The following is a 17,262-nucleotide window of genomic DNA, read 5'->3' on the forward strand; positions in this document are numbered from 1 at the left end:
AGAATATTTACAAATAAAATGTACGCTATTCCATCATTTGACGACTTATTCAAACTTGACCTCTTGAATAGCAACATAGGAAACTGATTCATTTTCAATTGATTATGACGCTCATCAAGTCCCACACAAACCCCGTTTTTCAAATGAAAAATGAATAATTTTTATGTTTAGTCAATGCATTTTCTACAGACAGCAAGCAAGGTAGGTAACATAAAAAGCAGCCTTTAAGGCACTTTGTCAGAGAGAAAGACCGGACTGTAACCACATGACTTTTAAACACAGAAAGTTTAGAAAAGACATGGGGGTCCAGGAATGAAGGAGGAGGGGAAAAAAACCCATTTTAAACATTATTTCCAATTTTTGGAAATGGCTCCTATGTTAGTTCATGTTGAAAGCTGCCGCTAAGAACCTATTTCAAATATCTTTACTTCTCGGGCCAAAACCATCACAAAAATTTAAAAGTGCAACAAGAAAGCATTAAACATGAGTTGCGAAACTTAATGCAGTTTTGTTTTTAATGATCCCTTAAAAATGGAGATGGCTTTTTGTGTCGTTAAAAGCTTTGGTATTTAACACAGGAACTACGATCAAAAAGCAACAGTCTGATGATGGTCTCAGGCTCTGCTTCCTTTCCCTTCCCTCGCCGGTGTGTAGCAGCGCAGAATCACCAAAGCAGAACGAGGCTTCTACCGGGTCCCGGTTCCTACATTTCGCTTGTTCAAAATCTTCATCAGGGTTTTACTCATATAAAAGGGCTTTTCGGTGGAGCCATCGTTTCGCTCTAAGTCTTCCACTGGAAGGAAGAAACAGCAGACGGTCAATGCCCCTGGAACCAGAGCGCCACCTGCTGCTCAGGACGGCAACAGCTCAGATGGCACACACGCTCAGTTTGCTCCTAATTAAATTGCAAATTTTGGCTTTTGCTGGACTGTAAGCATAGAGAGGCAGCGAAGCAATGCACCCTTTTAAGATTAAGCCCCAGGCTGCGATCCCCTCTCAAGCAGCCCCACATGACACAAAAATCTATTTTCAAACACGCTCCTCACACTGAAGGCTTAAGGAACTTGCTCAGAAAATACATCCCCTACAAGACACTTTGTAATTAACGTTACCTTGATTATTAATAGGTCAGTTAATTTTAACTTTAACAATAAAAGCTTCAGTTAGAGGCACTGTCCTTCTTAAGTTTAAGAACCATTTTTCTTTATTTTAACACAGCTTAAATTGAAGATAACAATTCATATTGTTTGAATCATTGATGTTTTTAGCTGTTTACAGCTTTTTAATTTTTTTTATTCAGATTAACTAAACCCTTTCATTGCAAATACTGGGGGACCAATGCAGAGCATAAGGGATTCCTTAAAAAAAATTGCTGCAGTAATCAATGAGTATTAAAATCGCTGCAACTCATTAGCAAATGACACCCTGTCAGTGCCTGAGCCTTGATTGGCTCAGGTACTGACAGTGACTTTTTTTTTTTTTTAAGTGCCAGCAGTCTCCACCGCCCCCCCCCCCCCCCCGTCTCACTTCAATACCATCCAGCTCACCTTTTTGCCTCCCTAATACTAAATAATTGCTCTGTCTAGTGGTTACTTCCCCCAACAAAACTTTCTCCAGCCCATCTCCCACCTGGACTGATCAGCCCCTTCTTCCCTAATTAAAACTATCTTAATGGTGCAACACCCCTCCACCCAACCAGAATAAAAAAAAAAAAAAAAGTCATCTCTCATATCTAGGGGTACCCTCCCCACCCACTGACCCCCATTTATTTCTAAGCCCTCTGGCTCCAAGTACCTTGAAGGTGGCAGGAGCAATGCCCACTTTCTCCTGCCTTAGGACAATCATCTCCACTACGACGACCCCTGCACCGCCACCATGTTGGAGATAACAGCCTGGAGGAAGGAGTGAGAGAGTAACGGGGTCTAGGGAGCTTGGAAAGGGGGTCAGGGGTGGCATAGGGTGGGTAGCACTAGAAATCAGGACTTCTTTTTTAAAAATTTGGTTGGGCAGTGTTGGTTGGGGGGGGGGGGGGGGGGAGTGGTACCATTAAACCTAAAGAAAATAGTTTTTATGGGAGGGAAGAAACCAGTCATAGTGGGCAGAGGGTGCCATAAGGGAAATTTGTTTTTGGTGTCACAAGGGAGATGTGGTGGAAAAGGTCAGGCAATGAGGTAGAAGATCAGATGGACAGAGCTGGAGGGACGGGAATGGTACTTCAAGTGCAACCTCAGAAATTGGTGAACAAGGCCAGTACCGGGCAAAACTTCTACGGTCTGTGGCCTGAAAATGGCAAGGACAAACCAAGATCAAGTAATGTATATGTACTATCACATCATACCTTATGCTGGGAGCTTATCTTGTTAGTAGATGACAGCAGCTAATGACCAGTATGGTCTATTCAGTCTGCCAGGTTACTAGGATCAGCTCTTTAGCACAAAGCATATTAAAAGGCATTCTAATGGCGACAGGAGCACAGCCGCCTTTAATGAGAGGTAAACTGCTCATTAAGAGTGTGTGCTGAGGCCGGTGGTAGCTTTCTGCATCGGCCCCTGGGATTGGTGCAGAACCCAGCCACTAACTTAGCAGCAGCGGCTTAGAAACAGTAGAAGGTAGGGTTGAAAAAAAATGGAGCCCTTTACAACAGCCTACCTTCTAAAGGTCTTACTATTAAAAAGGACAGTCTGTAGGGATGGGCACAGGAAAAATAGCAGCAGCTTGTTTTCATATCCTTTGGAGTTTCCCCCCCATTTTCAAACTTCTTTCTGCTTCTTTTCACACATTCATGTATTAAATTAACTTTACATGTGTTAATTTACAGGCTAACAGGTATTAAATTGATTTTTAGGGTGTGCTAACGAACAAACCAGAGACAATAACAAATGCACATCTCTCATGTTCTCATTCAACATACTTTAGTTAGAAAGTCGTTGTCACGTTATAGGTGCATTAGTATTTTTAACGTACGTTAACTATGCATGCGCCTATATCATCACTATAGGTGCCTACATAGTTAGCGCACGCCCTAATTGTAGGCGTATTAAAAACACTAATGCATAATTTTTTTCAATCAGTATCAGATTTTCACTTCTGTGTTTCTATGTACAAATAAATCTGTTTAACGTGCCCACACATATACCACACACTGTATTAGAGGGCGCCTAAACCCAAATCTGTGGCCAACATTCACAGCTTAGTTTTGGCCGGAATCAAAGCTGAAACCATAGCCTCGCCCCTACAAGAATAATCCCTCCTGGGCCAGCCTCCCAGACAGAAAATCTGTTCCCCCCACTGCTACCCCCCCCCCCCCCCACACACACACACATATACAGAGTGGTGTAACTAGGACTGAATGGGCCCAAGGCCAAAAAATTGAGGTGGCCCCTATAACATCATCGCTCCCTAAGTGGTGGGGATGGGGGGAATGCACATCTCCCAAAGCTGGCAAATTAGAGTTACTAAATTAAGAAAATACTTTTTTTTTTCTACCTTGCTTGTCTGAGCAATGCTTTGGTCCTAGTGTCGGTTTTCTGTTTTTTTTTCTTTACATAAGTATTGCAACACTAGGACAGACCGCAGGTCCATCAAGCCCAGCATCCTGTACCTGGCAAGATCTAAAAACTACAATAATTTTACGCTGCTTCTCCTACAAGTCCAGTTTAATAATGGCTTATGGACTTCTCTTTTAAGAAGCTATTCAAACCTTTTATAAACTCCACTAAGCTAACTGCTTTTCTCTGGCAACGAATTCCAGAGTTTAATTAGACGTTGAGTGAAGAAATATTTTCTCTGATTCATTTTAAATTTACTATGTTGTAGTTTTATTATGTGCCCCCTAGTCCTAGTATTTTTGGAAAGAGTAAACAAGCGATTCATGTTTAACGATCTTCCCAGGTTCTCTATGTCCACCATCCATCTTCTCTGTGTGTCCCTATTCATCCTGTCCAGTGTCTCCCCCCCCCCCCCCCCCATGTTCAGCGTCTCTCCTCTTTGTCCCTATCCATCCCCTTTTGTCTCTGACCCTATGCTTCCTCCACAGCCAGAATCGTTTCTGTGTCCTTGCTTCTCTCCTCTTTCTCCCCCTTCCTCCTGCACCCCCTTCATGATGTGGCATCTCTCTCTACCCCCTCTGCCCCTTCCCTCCCCCTTCTCAGTCCAGCATCTGCCTCCTCTCTTCTCCTTTCCCCTTTGGTTCAGATCTCTCTCTCTCTCTCTCATCTGTTCTCCACCCCTCCCACCTCCTTATCAGAATCTCTGCTCCCTCTCGCTTCTCTGTCCCCTTTGGTCCAGGTTTCTCTCTTTACTCTTCTATCTGTCCCCCCACCCCAAAGGTCCAGTATTACTTCCCCCTCTCTTTCCATTTCTCTATTCTTTCTCTCTCCCTGTGAGTCCCCTGCAAGTGCCCTGTTTGCACCCCCTGTTGCAGTGGCATCTGGGAGCCCTGAATTTGTACAGCAACAGAAAGTGTTATTTACTTGTTAACAGCAGGTTTTAACAATACAGAATCTCAGTCTTATGATTCTCTCTCGCACTCTCTTCTTTATTCTATAAGTCGACTTGTATCGCACCACAGAAGTTTATTCTGTCAATGGAAGCACTATGACTGATCATTAATAAAATACATTTTCCTATCAAGAGAACAACCAACACAGTTTACAAGCAGAGTTTATGGACATCAGCCTGTTGTACGATATAAATACAACTGCAGCCCCCTCCGAACACCCTGCACGTCTATGGCAGCCAGTACCACAGCTTGCCCTCCATTCTCTTTTATGGCTAATTAATGTACGGTATGTTTATAGTGCTTTCAAAAATTGCATGAAAATCTTTTACAAATAGCCATCTATAAAAAGACATATTATCAAAAAAGTGATATCATCTGCAATGAGAAACAGTATTACAAAACATGTTAAAATGCTATTGGCGGGGGGAATAGAAAACACTTCCTCATTAAATAATACATTCCTCTTCATAGGCACCGTAAAACTCTAGCACTGTTTCACAGCATGTGACACGTAGCTCCTAGGTCAAGCATCGCCTCCCTAATTTAGCTGACATCAATCGACAACGTCTGGGCACAAGTACAGCAAGAAGCCATTACTGTGAAGAGCTATTTCGCGCTTAATTAGCCAGGTTCACATCACCACTGCTGCTTAAAGATTCAGCTGCGGATGAGGATTCTGTCTCTTATTTTCCCTTCCTGGGGTTTGTTTCCTTCTTTCCCAGAATTCTGTGCAGGCTAGCTGACATGAAGTAGGGTTTTGCTGCCGATCCATCATTCCTTTCCAGATCTTCACCTGAGCAAGGAGAAGGGCGAGGCCAGAGCAGCAAGAAGGCAAGCGGCAATGCATTCAGACACAGGAGGGATAGAGGAAGGCACAGAGGAAGAAAGCCAAAGAATCAAAGTTAGAAAATCAACAGAGGATGGTTTAGTTATTTGCTCCTACCATATTAGTCAGAAGATCTAGAGATAGGAGAAGACAGGAAATGTATGGAGGCAGCTCCTCATTGTAGTAGGAAAGCCTTTGGTCAGACACAGCTCTCTGCATTAGCAGTTTCAGGACAGTATCTAATTACTGCACGCTGTCTCGCACTGTAATGTCTTTAAATGTCTTTCCTTTAACAGATGTATTCAGATTTTAATTTAAGCTGAGGGACTGGGCAACACAGGGATAGAGAGCTTTTTTAGTTCCTGGTGACTCTCCCCAGTGTGGTTCTGCTTGGTGAGGGTTAACCATTTGGAAATTGGTGGCTTTTATGAAATAACCCAATGGTCTCAAATGCATGGCTCAATGAGTAGACTGAACACTGCTTAAATTAAGATTAAAAACTAGCATCAACTGGTAGCCCTAGAACAGTTTCATGAAAAGCCTAGGATACAAAGAGAAGCCCCTCTAGACTAGAACAGGCCTGAGACAAACTGGAAAAGCCTGTCACAGTCACTGCATATGCTCTGCTTCTGCTGGATAATGGGGTATTTCTTTTTCAATGCATTAAAAAAAAAAATGCATTGTGTTTCTCTAGAAATTATACCACAGTTAGTTTTTCATTACTCACAAAATCTCCAAAACAATCACAAGGAAGAAAGCAGACTGTGAAGTACCAACAGCCAGCTAGCAAAAGATAAAACGCTACTGTTCAAAGTTGTGGAAAAGACAAAGGGGTAACTGAAGAGGAAGGATATGTGAGGAAAGGAGGAAAGGAGAAAAGGAGTGGAATGGGGCATAGTTCCTCGTACACTGGACTCCAGATGACTGACACAGCTGCAGCGCTGGCCTGGCCCATTCATCCCAGGTAATATTAAAATGCACGTCTACTTTTTGTATGTGTTACACTTAGTACAACCACCCTTTCCATCAGCGTCCTGCATCTTGCTTCTTCCATCTTTGAACTGTGAAATGTCAGTGCAAGATAATCCCCTCCCTCTCTTTATTATCCATATACAGAGCCAACTCGGGAAGTTTCTGTGACCACTTTTCTCATTAGATCAAGAAGAAAAAAAAAAAGCCTTACAAGCAAACCGGGCTTGCAACATTTCATTTAGACTGCTTTTAGCCAAAAGAAATCACTTGGTAGTCCAGCAGACCCCACTCAATCCCCCCCCCCCCCCCAAAAAAAAAAACACCTGGGATGTACTGGGCAGAGGCTGGATGCCACCATTTTGAAGCGGGCAGACCCAGAGATAGGAGGGACAAGGCAGTCCTCCTGCCTCCAACACTAAGGTATGTGCAGGGGTGGGGGAGGGGGTGGAAGGGAATTTCACTAGACTACCAGGGCTTTTAGTGGACTAGGGGGGCTGGTCCGTCCCGGAGCCCAGCTGGTTGGGTTGGTGGGCCTGCTGGACTACCAGGTCATTTAGTTTTGGGAGTTTAGATAAATGGGTCCACTGAACCATCAGGGTTTTTGTTAGGGGGGTGTTGGGGTCAGAAAGGAATCAATTGGCCCACAGTGGATGTTTTTAGGTATGGGAGGGTTCCTCTAGACCACCACGTAATTTCTTTTTGGGGGTCGGTGGGTCCAACAGACCAAGGTGTGTGTGTGGGGGGGGGGGGGGGGGGAAGGAGTCCACTGGACCTCTGGGGATGTTTTACTGGTTGTGGGGGTCAGGAAGGGTCTAGACACTGGCTATATGCACTGCATAGCTCTTGTGGGCATGCACGAGGAAGGCTTGGACCCCTTTACCAACCGATGCACAACACGAACAGCATGCATATAATTTGCATGCTGTTAGTGTTGAACGTTGAACATTGGTCAGTAATTCTGATTTGTTAATGAGCCGCTGTTTCTTGCAGTGCCGGAGTTCTGTGCATCGGGCCCTAGGTCTGTTGACTACAGATGAATAGCTCTGGGTAAAACAAAAGCCATCTAGAAGAGTGAAAATAAGTAGAAAGCGAAATAAGTATTTCTATAATGCCACAATTATAATTATTTAGGCAAGTTTAAAGTGCTTTTCTCCACAGTGCTGTACGTTATAATTAGAAAATGTGCAAGTATTTGAATTCTAATCTACAGTTAGGCCCAGAATAGATCTTACACTGGGAATCAGTAACTACATAAGGCCCCCAGAGAATCACACATACATTTCAATAGCAGTGCAAACACCAAAAACACTTAAAAAAATGTATCTCCGCTAGAAGAGTAAGCTTTTTAAATGTAAGTAGCAAATGCCTTGTCTGAAATGAGTGAGCTGTCAATTCCCGCTGAATGCTTGTTGCCACTTTGTAATCAATGGGATGATGACCAGTCGCATACTTACAAAAGCAGAGGAAAAGTGTATCCACACACATTGCATAGACACTGAAGAATCCATGTGCAATCAGGTATGATCCAATAATGACAGTCTGCAAATTGGAAAATGAAATAACAAGTTTCAGACAAACTGGCCACCATCCCAGAACACAGTATTTCATTTACTGGGAGCAGAAATTCAGACAGACAATCGGAAAACTTAATCTCGGCCTTTTCTCTGTGCTAGTTCTGAATTACACCTTCCAGGTAAAAACTACGTTCCAGCATGGATGTATTTAACTCCTCCTAAAGTGTATTCATGCTAACACCCAGGGCTTTTTTTTTGAGGGGGTACTGAGTACCGGCACTTTTTCCACTGTCTGCTAAAATTGACCCATGGTCCCCAAGTTTTAATGAAAGAGCTAAGGCTCTTCATACCAATTCTGCGACTGGTTGCATGGGGCCTGGCTATTGTGGGGTAGGGTCCCTCAGTAATCACCCCCACCCCTGAAGGGTGGCCTGGCATTTGAGTAGCGGCACATTTTTTTGCTAGAAAAAAAAAAACACACACTGCTAACACCACACAGACAGTGTACTGGAAGGTACCATGTACTAACCACAATCTAAGCCTTTTCTAAAATACCTTGAGTAGAGAGGTGTGGTAGCCGTGTAATATACCTTGCATATTACTATTTAGATGCCAGTAAGTACATGCATGTTAATTGTAAATACACTTACCACTACTACTACTACTTATCATTTCTATAGCGCTACCGGACGTACGCAGCGCTTCACACTTGAACATGGAGAGACAGTCCCTGCTCGATAGAGAGCTTACAATCTAATTATGACAGACAAACAGGACAAGTAAGGGATAAGGGTTAGGCCAGACAGGACATATCAGGGATAGGGGACAGTTGAAGGGTTAGGTTTAGGAGTTAAAAGCAGCATTGAAGAGGTGGGTTTTTAGCTTAGATCTGAAGATGGCCAGAGATGAGGCTTGGTGTACCGGCTCAGGAAATTTATTCCAGGCATACGGTGCAGCAAGATAGAAGAAACAGAGTCTGGAGTTAGCGGTAAAGAACATTTCTGTGTGATAACTGCATAGGAATATGCAGTGTACAGGCTTTGCATTTAACAGTTAATTTATGCATATAACACGCAGCAAGTACAAAACATTACTGCACCTTAGCAAAAGGGCCCTTAAGTGTTGGGACACTGATAGGAACTTCACAAATATAACAGAAGACATATGACAGTATGTAAACGGAACTCACAGAATCCTGAAAGATGTTGTTCATCCAATGAAACTGCGCATTAAATACGCTCCAGAAACATTAAACCAAAAGCGCTTTTGATATTGAGGTAATATTCACAAAGTCCATGGGTACCTTCATATCTGCAGGTTTTACTCCGAGGGCCCCATTTACAAAGGCACACTAGTGTTTTTAATGCGCGATAAAAATGAGCACGTGCTAACCATGTAGGTGCCCATAGGAATATTATGGACAACAACATGGTTAGCGCACACTAAAAATGCTAGCACGCCTTTGTAAACAGGGCCCTAAATTTCACTGTACAACATCTACACCTGTGGCAGTTTTCAACATGCGATACCACAAAATACGTACAGAGATTTACAGATAGATATTTTTTGAATGGAAAATAATAAAATTCTAATCTCCATGTGTTTGCTTTACGTAAATATAAACTCGGTTAACCAGAGCCACTGAGAGACACAGCCAGGCCCAAGGCTGCCGTGTTGCACCACAACCCCCTCCACTCGGGCCGCACCCCACATTCAGACCCTTGCCCCCGCCCGCCCCCTTACCTTCCTGTGTCTGACTTGTGTATCATCTCCTGTTCCTGTGTGCCGGGACCCGGGTGACTGCATTAACGCCATAACCCGGGTCACCTGGGTTATCGTTAATTCAATCATCCAGGTCCTGGCACACTGGAGCAGGAGAGAGACAGACCTGGAAGCAGGCAGGAAGAAGCCTGTGTCCCCCATCTCGGCGGCCCTGCCAGGAACGTTTCTGCTTAAAGTGGCTTAAAGTGCAGCAGTTGTGAAATACTGTGCAGACTTTCAGCCACCCTAAGGGAGAAGTACCATTCAGAGAACTGATTTGCATGGATAAATCATTTTACTCTTGTAACTGGTTTTCATCACAAAACCTTGGGTGAGAACCTTTTAATCAAACTACTGCTATCCAAAGTCCAGGAGAAAATGGAGGCTGCCCCCTTACCAAAAGAGGTATCCAGTAATAATTTAGTGCTGGTGTTTCTTCCATGATGACTGGTATTCTCCGTGTGAAGAAAAAGAAGGCTAAAACGCCTGCAAAAAATGCAAAGGGCACTGTTAGGATTCTGATATATGCTTTAAGGGGAATGGGGGGCAATTCTACATCAGGTCACCCAAAATTAGGTTTAAAATCCTCTTCTATAATGGAAAGTAGACACTTACATTCTTTACAGAATAGAGTAGAAATGAATTGATTTTTTACTCTTTCAAAAAACACAAAGACTAGGGGACACCCACTGAAATTACATGGAAATACTTTTAAAACTAACAGGAGGAAATATGTTTTACTCAACAAATAGTTAAGCTCTGGAACTCATTGCTGGAGAATGTGGTAACAGCGGTTAGCATATCTGGGTTTAAAAAAAAAGGTTTGGACAAGATCCCGGAGGAAAAGTCCATAGTCTGCTATTGAGACAGACATGGGGAAGCCGCTGCTTGCCCTGGGATTGGTAGCATGAAATGTTGCTACTGTTTGGGTTTCTGCCAGGTATTTGTGAGCTGCATTGGTCACTGTTGGAAACAGGATACTGGACTAGATGGACCACTGGTCTGACCCAGTATGGCTATTCTTGTGTTCTTAGAAAATGAGCATAACTAATTAACAACATGCCTGATATTTAGGTGCGAGAAGTCTAAATGTGGCAGGAACATGCATAACCTATTCTGTAAGTGGCACATGTAAATGAGAACCCCCACCTCGTTCCCATTCATGCTCTGTCCTGGTCTATGCCTTTCTTGCAAATACCCATTATGTAAGTTAGGCAGATATTTGCAGCACGTGTAAGTCCACACACGTGCAGGGAAATGCTTGCACACATATCCCTGGATTCTATATAGCACGACTTAAATTGCGCATGCAAATCCAGTCATATTCTGGATTTTAACACGCAACTTAATTAACAAGCCAATCGGCGCTGATAATTGCCACTGAACAAGCAATTATTGACACTAATTGGCATTAATCAGAACTTATGCACACCACTGTCTAAGCATATTCTGTAAAGTGATGAGTGTAAATTCTAAGTCGCGTCGTTGAAAAGGGGGCATGGCCATGGGCGTTGAATGGGTGGGTTGTGGGCATTTCTAAAATCTATGTGCTTTGTGTATATTCCTTCCTATACTTGGCCTGCAAGCTCTTAGATCTGCTGTCATCAGCATAAGTTTTGTTTCTCTGTACTGCTGCCTGTACATCGAGTGCATAGGCTTTATTTTCCAGTAAATAGCAAATATTGTTAAGCACTTCTTGTAGATCACATGACAAGGAACTGTGTGGCCCATATATGGCAGACACAAATTGATATAACCTTGATGGTGAAGTGAGATTGAGGACCCTCCAAAGGAGGAGGAGATGTTCCTCTACAAATATGTGTTTAGAGAAGAAGCCAAGTGTTTCATGCAACTTGTTTATTTGCTGTTGCTGCATGCTGGAATCACGTGTACGGGGTAAGGGATTAACCAAGGAGCACAAGTTGTGCATGGGAACAGAAGCAGGAGAGGATGGTAGAAAAAGGGAAATGGCCATTTTTGTATAATGAGAAGAAGTAACAGAATATAACCATATATGTATAATGAAAGAAAACAGAAAAATCCTTATATGAACAATAAGTTAGAATAGAAGAAAATCACATGATTTAGAAGAAAAAATAGAATATATGTGCAGAATGAGAAAGCCTAGCTGAGCAGCCTTGTAGCTCAGCCTGAACGTTTTGCTGGCAGTGTGACAACTCTGTTCCACAGGGAATAATTCTTTTTGTAATGACTTAGAGAAATACCAATAAAGATTTTATTTGGTTGCACTAAATCTGAGTCTGATTGTCTCTCTTATACCAGCCAAAGAGATTTATCTCTACGGCTGAAGTGTTTTCTCCTCCTAAGGAGTAATAGGAAGGGATTACAATTGTTACAGAATACATCCAGTCCGCACCTAATTTAGGCGTTAGCATTTACACCAAGTTTTACTTGGCGTAACTGCCTGCAACTAAATTTAGTCATGCGCATGGATGCTCAGCATATTCTATAATCCACACGGAATTTAGACATATTCTATAAAATATGTCTAAATGTAGGCGTACTTTATGTTTAATTATATTTATCAGTCAAATTAGTAGAAATAGATACATCACATGCATTTAGAAATACACAAATGACCAACCTGGTTTTCAAAAACTTTTCACATCCCTCCCTCCTCTCCCCGTATTCTCTCATTCTCCTCCTCCCCTCCCTCTCCAATTTGCTAAAGCTCTGCTATCTTGCTGAAGCTTCCTCAGCATTAAAATGTCCAAATAATTTCACAGGAGTGAAACACATCCATCCAAGGCAAGTCGTTAATGAACAGAAGTGCCCGTTAAATATTAGATACTGGACTTTAAAACCCAAATTACCAAGCATTTCCCATTGGCTACATTCCAAGGTATGGTTAAGGTCAATGACACCTCTTGGTCTTCCAAATACCTGAACTGCTTAGATCATCTCCTCCCTTCTACATTGCCTGCAGTAATTCCAAGCCTGAATCTTGAATATATAGTAACATAGTAGACGACGGCAGATAAAGACCTGTATGGTCCATCCAGTTTGCCCAACAAGATAAACTCTATATGTGATACTTTATATTCATGCCTGACCTTGATCTGTCCTTGTCATTTTCAGGGCACAGACCGTAGATTTCTGCCCAGTACTAGCTTTGCTTCCCACCTAATCTCCACTAAGTTTCTGTGGATCCGTTCCTTCTGAACAGGATTCCTTTGTGTTTATCCCACGCATTGTTGAATTCTGTTACAATTTTCATCTCTACCACCTCCTGCGGGAGGGAATTCCAAGTATCTACCACCCTCTCCATGAAATAATACTTCCTGACATTTTTGCTAAGTGAATAAGAGAACTATCTGGATTTGTAAACATGGAAGCCACACTGTGGCCCAGCGTTTGCCATAAACTCTCCCTTCAAAGCTGCACAACTGACAATAGAAGAACGGCAGCCCGTTAGAGGAACCCAAGGAATTCTTACGGTCAGTTCTCTCCAAATACTTGACCTGTTCAGCTCAGTACTTATAACCATACTTTAAACAGCAACCCTCCCTACTGCATGACTGACTTTGGAAGAATTTATTTATTTATTTAGGCATTCTTGTATCCCACTATTATCCAAAAACTTTGGTTCAAAGTGGCTTACAATTTACACTTTGGTGGAGTCACAATAGTGTTGTACAATGTGGAGAGGGCATCTATAGCTCGGGTGGTTAATCAGTTTTTGAAGAGCTAGATTTGAGAAGGAAAAGGTAGTGGTAGCTTTTGTGTTCAGTTGTAGAGTTTTGGTGATATTGTTGCCTTCCTTTCAAATCTACATGTTCAAAAACTATATGAATAAATATCTTTGTGATTAGCTGTAGAATTTTTTTTGAAGAGGTAGGTTTTCATTTTTCTGAACTGGAAGAGATTTGTGATACTTCTTATGGTTTTTGCTATCGAGTTGTACCATTTGGAACCCAGGTAGCTAAATCCTGCTGTGTAGATAGTTTTGTAGATGGTGTTTTTGCAGTTGGGTAGAATGGCAGCTTAAATGAGGAAACCTACCAAATTACAGTGATTCATAGCATCATTTTGAAGACTGCCACATCAGCACATCCACACCTCCCCACCTTATGAGTTCCTGAGACACCATGACCTCTCCTCACCATCGGTAGCTTCTACCATCAAGGAGAACTCAGTTCTGAAATATTTAACAGCTGCCTCACACTAACACTATCTGTTTTTGTCTCACCTAGAATGTAAACTACACTGAACCCTGGAAAGGGGATATTAACAGTATACAAGAATTGAACTGAATATGGAAATACTTGATTAGAATACTTTTTTAAATTAATTGATCTAATTATGGAAATGCCACAATATTCATTAAAATAAAGGTTAACAAAAACAAAACAAAAAAATCTAACATGATCCTCCCCCATCAAAATCGAAAGTCTAAAAGAATATATGAAAAATGAAGGATATGAAATGAGCCCCCTCTAGTGCTGAGGCTAAGAACTAACATCGAAAAAAAGGACTTGAATTCAGTAATTCCTTTTGCTGTCATTCTTCTGGAGGCCACCATTTGTAGCTATGAAAACAGTTTTCCTCAAACTCAGCAAGGCATGCATGAAATCAGATACAGTATTTTCAGCAATTCTACAGCATTTTAGTGATTTAATGTCAAGCCTAAATTGTTTTGGCCAATTATTCTGATAGAAATGTAATAAAATAAATCAATAACTGTTTGGTTTATATTATCTTGAGCTGATCTAGAGGCTTGTGGCAGTGCTGTGGATTGCCATACAGAGAACCTGGGTTCAATCCTAATTCGATTATTGCAATGCCATATATGCTGGCTGTAAGGAGTACCTGTTGAAAAAACTCAACACAGCTCAAAACACTGCAGCCAGGTTCATATACAAAATCTCTCATTTTTCAGAGTGCCTCTCCTTTATTATTCAAATTACACTGACTTCCCTTCAAATTATGTACCTTTGTCGTTCAAATCCTAAATGGCACAGCTCCAGACTATATGGTACCATTAATAAACTTACCTCAAAGAAACACTAAATATGAGGCAAGAAGCTATCTCAGACTACACCTCCCAAATTGCAAAAAAGTGATCTACAGAACTGTCCTCTCTGCAGACTTCACTTACCTAGGAGCCAAATGGTGAAACCCTTTACCACCCAAAATAAGAACTATACAGGAATATATTAGATTCCGCAAAATCCTCAAATCGTTCCTATTCAAAAAAAACTCACAAAGAACAACCATATCTCAAACAACTAATTATTACCTGAATTAGTTATTAGTCTATTTACCATTACTTTTCTCTTTGCTTCATGTACAATTTCCCATTCATAACAGATTTTCTAAATGTTAAACATCCATAGTTATCCCAGTATGTTTATGATACTGAATTATAAAATTGGATTCTTACAACAAATTACTTTCTTATACATTATTCTTTGTTATGTATCCTATACTGTTTAATGTAAGCCACATTGAACTCAAATTTGTTTGGGATAATGTGGGATATAAATGTGACAAATAAATAAATCCCAGCTCTGGTTGCTGCAGAAGTAGCATTCATAGGCCCTGGAGGAGTGAGCAAGACTGAGCCATTGTATAAGGGTTATATCTACCAAATGGACTTAGGCTTGGAGGAGTAGCCTGAGAACTCGGAGAATTAGGTTCAAATCCCAGTGATGCTTCTTCTGACCTTGAGCAAGTCACTTTGCTCACCACTGCCTCAGGCACAAACTTACAGCTTCATATGATAACCTGCAGTCACACATTAATGCATTTTCTATAACACAAGCCCCTTCGTTCTCTATGGGGCAGATTATTAAATTCTATTATTTTTATTTGTTGTTCACCAGCAGTTAAATCAATTAAATATATGAAAGTGTGTGAAGAACAAGTGGACACTTATTTTGGGCATAATTTTAGGCACATGCCTCTGAATTCTACATAGCACAATGCAAGTTGCGCACAAAAATCTGGTCATAAGAACATAAGAACCCATACTGGGTCAGACCAATGCTCCACCCAACCCAGTATCCTGCTTCCAGCAGTGGCCAATCCAGGTCATAAGTACTCTGGATTTGAGTGTGCAACTTAATTAGTTAACAAGTCAATTAGCACCAATAATTGCCAATTATTGACACTAATGAGCTTTAATTAGAGTTTATGCACGCAACTGTCTAAACATATTCTGTAACGTGATGCATGTAAATTCTAAGTTGCATAGTAAGGGGCGTGGCCATGAGCTTGGAATGGGTGGGTCATAGGCGTTTCTAAAATCTATGCGCGTTGTTATAAAATACACCCAGTCCACTCCTAATTTTGACATTGGCATTTACACCAAGTTTTATTTGGCGTAAGTGTCTGTGACTAAATTTAGTCTCGTGGACGATTGCTCAGTGTATTCTATAAACCACATGGAAATTTAGGCATACTTAAAAAAATACGCTTAGGCTTATTCTATAAAGCGTGATATATAGAATCTAGTCCATGATGTCTGTAGGGGTTACTTTAGATGCTGCTTTCTCATACCAGCATTTACACATGTAGGTTGCATGTATATGTAAAAACCGATTTCAGACACCAGAATTTGCTCACAGTTTCAGGCAACAGAAGGCAGGCCGCATGCACCCTCTCCCACCACCCATAGAAACCCTGGTGACCTAACTGGAGAAAGAAGACTACAAGAAGGAAAATGTCAGCTTCTCAATCCTCTTCTCTGCAGGCAAAAATTTATTTGCCTTCCTAGTTTAATGTACTAGCAGCTGCTACTGAAGCCAGTGATATAGAGTAAAGAACATAGGAAGAGGGATGAAAGCTATACAGGAAGAGAGAAGCCCATGGGGTGAAAGAGGGCAAATAGCTCAAGAGACATGGTGATGGAGGGAAGGAAGGGGAGCTCAATTTAAGGGCTTTATTTACTACACATGTTAACGTGTTAGCTTGTGTTTATGACAATTACCATAAGTTAAATTATGCAAATCTCATTGTTCTCAATGGAGCCTATTTACTATTTAACTTGAATTAACTTGTGATAACTACGTAACCCAGCTTCATAAATGTAGCCCTAAGTCTAAATATATATAACACTTACCTACACCACCAGCAACAAGGATTTTCCCAAGGAAGAGTAAAAAATCTGTGACTTTGTCCAATACAGCAACCCTGTGCAAAAGAGAGAGCATAAGGCCTGAATCGTGGGGTTTTCATACAATGAGTTAAAGCAAGAACTCATCTAGAGGCTGACCGAATTTCAATTTCAGCATCGAAACCAGTCCAAAATCCAGATTCAGCCATGTTTAGCTGGAACCGAAACCCTCTCTTCCTCCTGACCAAAAGTGCTGCCTTCCCCCTCTCCCTCACTGACAGAAAGCCGCCCACCACCCTCCCACCATGCGTAGGCCCACCCCGGTGGTCTAGGCAGCCATTTTGACAGTGGAAACAACAGGGGCAGAAGTGTGACTGGAAATCAATCCTGTCTGCCTCAATTAGGCCACTGCACCATCAGGGGCGTAGCCAGACTTCCGTGGGAGGGGGGTCCAAAGCCCGAGGAGAGGGGGCACATTTTAGCCCTCCCCCCGGCGGCGCCCCCCCCCCCCCCCCCCCGCCGCCACTGCCGCCCCCCCCCCCACGTCTTTTCCAACCCCCCTCCTGCTGCGAATCCTCCCCCGCCTACCTTCACTTTTGCTGGCAGGGGA

General features: G+C 42.1%; 1 protein-coding gene across 3 annotated transcripts in view; it reads right to left on the reverse strand.

Moving 5' to 3' along the window:
* Positions 1 to 391: 391 nt before the first annotated feature.
* The window catches only part of SLC44A5 (solute carrier family 44 member 5), a 313,926-nt gene continuing 297,055 nt past the window's right edge, over positions 392 to 17,262 (reverse strand). For 2 of the 3 annotated variants that reach the window (XM_030205808.1, XM_030205806.1), the window contains exons 19-22: positions 16,659 to 16,729; positions 9,972 to 10,060; positions 7,754 to 7,838; positions 4,238 to 5,294 (exon numbers count right to left, since the gene is read on the reverse strand). In XM_030205808.1, the coding sequence (XP_030061668.1) occupies positions 5,185 to 5,294; positions 7,754 to 7,838; positions 9,972 to 10,060; positions 16,659 to 16,729 (355 nt within the window). In that variant the 3' untranslated portion in view covers positions 4,238 to 5,184. Of the gene's footprint in view, positions 794 to 4,237; positions 5,295 to 7,753; positions 7,839 to 9,971; positions 10,061 to 16,658; positions 16,730 to 17,262 lie in introns of those variants that run through there. The other variant, XM_030205807.1, reaches the window with a different exon arrangement.

Source organism: Microcaecilia unicolor, chromosome 6 (genome assembly GCF_901765095.1).
Source record: "Microcaecilia unicolor chromosome 6, aMicUni1.1, whole genome shotgun sequence".
Lineage (NCBI taxonomy): Eukaryota > Metazoa > Chordata > Amphibia > Gymnophiona > Siphonopidae > Microcaecilia > Microcaecilia unicolor.